This window comes from Chlamydotis macqueenii, chromosome 9 (genome assembly GCF_036417535.1).
Source record: "Chlamydotis macqueenii isolate bChlMac1 chromosome 9, bChlMac1.mat, whole genome shotgun sequence".
NCBI classification, from domain to species: Eukaryota; Metazoa; Chordata; class Aves; order Otidiformes; family Otididae; genus Chlamydotis; species Chlamydotis macqueenii.
The window spans coordinates 24,181,439-24,187,391 of record NC_141564.1 but is presented as its reverse complement, the minus strand read 5'-3'; the positions used below and the strand labels follow the sequence as shown (position 1 = coordinate 24,187,391).

Sequence of the window (5,953 nt, the reverse complement as noted above, 5' to 3'; positions counted from 1 at the left end):
TTTTTAAATAGACGGGAACTGCCATAAGTACAGCGCAACGTGGGAATACAGATTGTAAATCGGATTTTTTTAAAAGGTCTCGGGTGGTATCTTGGCAAAAGAAGCTGTACAGGGTTGTTTTTTTTTTTTCTTCGTTAACATCACAGTGCATTGAACCGTTATTAATAAAATAGCTTTCAAGGGTAAGGTGGGAAAAGGAAATCTCAGTAGGGGGAAGCTGAAGTTCCAGGTTCAAGCTTTGTATTCCTATATATATATATATGGGGGGATATATATATATATATGCATTTTTTTCAAAACGTTTTATTAGGAAAGCTATACCAGACGCATCACTGTACAATGATTAAACATTACCTTTACAATTTATATTCACTTGAAATTACAGAATAAATATATGCACATTGTTGTACCTTTGTGTGTGTGCGTGTGTGTGTGTGCGTGTATGAGAGAAAACATTAAAAGTGCTTCCTACAAAGCTGTTAGTGATAGGTGCCCAGTAGCTTTTTTTTTTTTTTCCTTTTTTTTTTTTTTTTCTGTATAATTGCATGTCGCTTTTATTAGGAAAGTGCGGATGTCCTCCCAGAAACCATGGCGTCATGCCGAAGTGTCACTGAGCATCCCCTAGGTATGTGCGCCACGTTGTGACATCCTTTGGGCTGCTCGGCTCCAGGTGGCTTCCCCCCGCCACTCTCCCCCTCCTTCCCCTCCGCCTCCCGCTCCCCCCCCCCAGCCCGCGGGATTCCCCTCCGCGGCCAGCGGAACCCCGCGCTGCGCGGCGGCGGGCGCTGCGCGGAGGGGCCGGGCTGGCGGCGGGGGCGAGTGCGAGGGAAGGAGAGAGACAAGAGTGAGACATTCGAGCAAGACCCCCCCCCTCCCTTCCCTCTTGCAGTTTCCAGGCATGCAGCAAACTGCGCTCGTTTGCTTCTTTGCATTTTTTTTTTAAATAAATGTACAGAATCTGTGCCATGATGGGCAAGAAGAAAGCAAGCTACAAAAAATGCCATCTTCCCTCCCCTCCAAGGGAAAATAGAAAGGAAGTTTACTGCAACGGAAAAAAATAAAAAAAAAAGAAGGAAAAAAAAAGAAAATGAAAGAAAAAAAAAAGACGCACATAGAATTTACTTAATCAGGATCAATACAAAGATCCCCGATAATAATAATAATAATAATAATAATATACCTTAGACATGGCACAGTCAAAGTCTCAGTTTCAGTATAAAAAAATAATGATTGATTAACATCTGCTGGCAAAAGTCTGCGAAGGCACTTGGTCGAGTAACGCTGCGGGAGCGGCCCTGCCCCGCAGCGCGCACATCTGGCGGGGGGGGCGGGGGGGGCACAGCTGCATTCCCCCCCTCCTCCCCCTCCTCTCCCACGCGGCGGGGCCAGGGCGGGGTGGGGGGGGGGGGGCGGTCAGAACCGATAGGTGGTCTTCTCCAGAACTTCGAGGTAATCCGGCTTGGTGTGGAGTTTGGCCCTTAACTCGAGGTATTCGCTGGCGGGGGTCGGGTGGTCCGGGAAGCCCTTGCCGGCGGCGAAGAGGAGGGTTTCCTTCAGCCTGGCGTCCTGCTGCAGGTCCGGGTATTGCATGCCGGGGGGGTGGACGTGCAGTTCCTTCAGCTTGGGCACCGTGCCGTACAGGCAGTCCACGAAACCCACGGCGCAAGGCGGCAGGCGGTCGCGGTCCCGCGGGGCAACCCCCGCCGCCGCCGCCGCCACCGCCGTCCCCCCCGCGCCGCCCGCCGCCATCCCGCCGCCGCCCGTGGGGTGTTGCGGGTGAACGGCCACGATGGTGTTGAGCTGGGAGCTGGAGACGGCCAGGCTCCACTCCTGCTCCTTCTCCAGCAAGGTGCGGTAGTGGGTACCCGGTTCCGGGGGGGCGGCGTGGGGGAAGCGCTCCCCGCCGCCCCGCAGCAGCTCCGCCGCCTCCCCGCCACCTCCTCCTCCTCCTCTTCCTCCCGCCTCCTCGTCCTCCTCCTCCTCCCGCGGTTTGTAGATGGGGTTGTTGCACATCTGGGTCACCGGGTGCGGGATGTAATCGTAGACGTGACCGGCCGGCACCACCTTCTCCGGGGATCGCTCCAAACCCACCCCTCCGCCTCCTCCTCCGCCGCCTCCTCCTCCGCTGCCTCCGCCGCCGCTCTCCTGGAAGATCCGCGGGCCGCGCAACGGGACTGCGCCCACCTCGGCCGCCTCTCCCCGCGGGGCACCGCGGAAGGGCAGCTTCCGTCTCCGCCGGCGCAAGACGAAAGCGAAAAGCCCGGCGGCCACCAAAACGGCGGAGAAGAAGAGGACCAGGAGGCTGAGGATGAGGACGGAGAGCGGCACGGCGGAGGAGGAGGAAGAGGAGGAGGAGGAGGCCGGCGGCAGCTCGTAGGCGGCGGCACCGGTAGCGGCGGGGGGCGGCGGGGCGGGGGCCGAGGGGGCGGCGGGGCGCAGGGCGGCGGGGCAGAGGGCGGCCAGCTCCAGGGTGCGTAGGTCGCGGCGGGCCAGGGGTTCGGGGCTGGAGCACAGCACCTCGCCCACCACGCTGACGGAGCTGAGGGCCTCCAGCCACTGCTTCAGCGGCACCAGCTCGCAGGTGCAGTCCCAGGGGTTGAGTTTCAGGTCGATCTGGACGATGGCGTGAAGATGCTCCAACACCCCGGCCACCGGTAACGCCAAGAAGTGGTTGTTGCGTAGGTTGAGGCGGGCCAGGGAGGTGCCGGCGAAGGCGTCGGTGGGCAGGGTGCGGAGCAGGTTGTCGTTGAGGAAAAGCAGCTTCAGGTTGGGCATGAGGCTGAAGGCCGCCGGCTGGATTTCCCTGATCAGGTTGTACTCGAAGTACAGGTAATGCAAACTCTGCAGGCCCCGGAACATGCCCGGGGTGAGCCGCTCGATGTCGTTGCCATTCAGGTACAGGCTCTTGAGATTCGGCAGGTTGATAAAAGCCCCGTCCTGCACGTAGGAGATCCGGTTGTTCCCCAGGTGTAAGAGATCCAAGGAGGAAAAATTCCAGAAATCGGAGCGGTAGATTTTCTGGATCAAATTCCCGCTCAAGTACAGCTTCTTGGCGTTCAAGGGCCTGGGCAGGAGCTCGGAGATGTTGTGAAACCCCCGCTCCTTGCAGTTGACCGTCAGGCCCAGGTCGTTGATGTGCAAACTGCAAGAGCAGCCGGTTGGGCAGATGATGGGGATGGGGGGCCGGGTCTGGTAGGCAGCCACCGGCGGTTGGTTCGGCCCGGGATACAGGCCGCGGGACGTCGGGGGAGGACGGGGCGCCCTGGGCTGTTTGGTGGGTTTGGGCTGCTTGTTGGATGTTTTGTACTCAACAGAGGAAGCGGTGAAATGGAAGGAGGACAGCATGGAGGAAGGCTTCGTAGGCCACGCGTTCTCCTTGCTGGACGACAGCTGAGGGATGCCCAGGCTGGCTTCCACCTCAGAATCGGACAGCATGGGGCAGAGCTTACTCCTTTTGATTTCCCGCAGGTCCTTCCCATGGAAGTGGAAGGGGGTCTCGCAGGTGATGTCCCCCACCAGGGCGGTGTAGGGGATGCGCTCCAGCCAGCTCTTCAGCTGCACGATCTCACACGTGCAGTTCCACGGGTTCTCCTCCAGCTGGATCTCCATCAGGCTCCTGCCAATATGGTCCAACATCCCGCGGTAGGAAAGGACTTTCAGGCGGTTCCCCCGCAAGTCCAAGTGGGTTAAGGACACAGACTTAAATAAGTTGGTGGGAAGCATGGGGATAAGATTGTCATTTAGGATAAGGACCCTCAATTTACTTAGGTTGCGAAATGCCCCACTTTCAATCCGTTTGATGACATTGTAATCTGCCTGCAGATATTCCAGACTTTCCAAACCCAGGAAAGTGTCATTCCGGAAAATGTCCAATTTGTTTTCGTGCAAATACAACCTCTTCAAAACTCGGAGCCCGTTAAAAGCCCCGGTCTGAATGTCCTGCAGTGCATTGTTCCCAAGGTTAATAGACACAGCATTGTTCAAGTGAAGAAAACTGTTGGTGTACAATTTCCTCATGGAATTCCTCTGCAGATAAAGTTTAAAAGGTCTCGACCACGACTCTGTTATCTGACTAATATTTATAAATCCTTTGTTGTCGCAATGTATATGGAAAAGGCTCTCCTTCACTTCACAGTAACATGGATCAAAGCAGGGCTCATCCAGTTCCTCCGAGTCCTCTATCAAGGGAATTGGTGTAGTCCATGCTAGAGCAATTGTGCTTAGAAGAATTATCCACAACATCCTTCCTTTAGGAATCGTCTCTGCCGTGGAAGGTTTCATTATTTGTTGATGTTTACCAAACTGCAACGGGAAGAAAAACGCAGATGTCAGTATTCCTGCCCTGCCCCGCTCCTTTCACCGAACCCCTACCTGCTGGGCTTGCCTTAGGCTCCTGGAAAGTTCAGCGATTGTTGGGCAGGCGTTCACGACCGACTCTGGGGGCGTCGGATGGGTGAGCCTTGCCCTGGTTTGCACTTAAGAGATGTTAGAAGGTTCAATCACGCGATACCGGCCTCCCTGGTCCCCCCCCCATTTGGTAAATGCCACCTATAAGGAGGACAGCGCATGCAGACCACACAGCAACATGAGCACACAGGCTGAACGTGTTGCGTCTTTACATGTTTTCCGCCGTAGGACCGGGGTTTAGAACGACGCGTATTTCATACTCATTTGCGATTTTGGCTTTGTAGCCATCACAGCATTGACTATGGGGGTGGGGGGTGGGGGGGAAGACCAGTGGGCAGATTTCTCCAGTGTCGCACTACACCTTTCAGACATGCAAACTCCCAAAGTTATTGAATCTCGGTCCTTGAACCTCTCTCCCTCCCGGCTCAATGTATTCCATACGGAAATTCAAAGGAATGTGCAAGGTTTGCTGATGTCCCTGGCAAAACAGCTCCCTTCAGAAATCCCCACTGTGTCATTAAACTACTAAACGGTTAACAACCCCGATCGAGAAGAAAATCTTCCCCCTTCAAACGCGCCCATGAATTAACGCAAGCGGTATATTATCAGATAAATACATACCACATATTAGTCATTTTAGCTGATTAAAGCATTTAGAGATGATTAATCTTTCTAAAGCACATGCCCATGCGATCAGCCGATCTAAAGGGAAGTGACAGCTAAAGAGGCACCCAGGACTGAAACGCTCAGCCCGCCCCAGATTAGGGTATTTTGTGCCCCCAGGACCGAGCAGGAGAGCCGGTTAAAAAGCTGAAAGTGGAAGGAAAAAAAAAACAACAAAACCTTGACACTTACCAGCCGACAAATTATCTATCCTACTATACACGTTTCCGAATGAAGACACCATTCTTCTCCAATCAGATGAAAATAATTCTGCACTAATGAGATGCAGCTCCTTCAACATATGGTTTCTCCCTTCCTTGTACCAGATATTTTAAATGTACGGGCACAGAGAAATGCTAAGGATGGTAATAATAACGGCGGTGATGCAGCCTTCCTTGAATCACTGAAATGCCCATTAGAATTATTCGGAGCGAGCGTTGCTTTTAGTCTCAATCTTTCAACAGAAAAGGTCCTTTTTGCCTTCCTCGTGTAAGAACTAGAAGATTTTGCCCCCCATCCACAAACTTAAGAGCAGAAAGATGCATTTAGGGGAGAGAAATGCCCGAGGAACAGAAATCCTTAGGATCAACTTGCAAATGAAACCCTCCCCTGTGGGAAAGAGGAGATGGTTGAAAGCATGAAACGAGAAATACCCTCTGCAATTAAAACCAGCATCTAATTGGGAAGAAGGGAGAGAGATGAGAGCTATATTGCAGTATCAGTCTCTCTGTCTCCTTTGCAAAATATTAGCCACTTAAGTTCTTTCTCTTCTGCAAGGGCTGTAATAAAAAAAAAAAATAAAGAGGATTATTATGTCTTCTTTTTGGAAGAGGGGGTGTCTTTGACCCTAGGCGGAAACAAAAGGATCCAGAAAGGTTGTACT

The 5,953-nt window shown here is 53.3% G+C and overlaps 1 protein-coding gene across 1 annotated transcript; it reads right to left on the bottom strand.

Annotated features, from left to right (window-relative positions):
- Positions 1-878: 878 nt before the first annotated feature.
- SLITRK3 (SLIT and NTRK like family member 3) lies at positions 879-5,341 on the bottom strand. The gene is made up of 2 exons (XM_086754488.1): positions 5,263-5,341; positions 879-4,302 (listed from the first exon to the last, which is right to left on the bottom strand). The coding sequence occupies exon 2, from the start codon at positions 4,279-4,281 to the stop codon at positions 1,414-1,416; it is 2,868 nt and encodes a 955-aa protein (XP_086610614.1). The 5' UTR covers positions 4,282-4,302; positions 5,263-5,341; the 3' UTR covers positions 879-1,413.
- Positions 5,342-5,953: the final 612 nt, after the last annotated feature.

Bases quoted from the DNA above. Each gene is read 5' to 3' on its own strand.
- SLITRK3 (XM_086754488.1), bottom strand. From the start codon at position 4,281: ATGAAACCTTCCACGGCAGAGACGATTCCTAAAGGAAGGATGTTGTGG.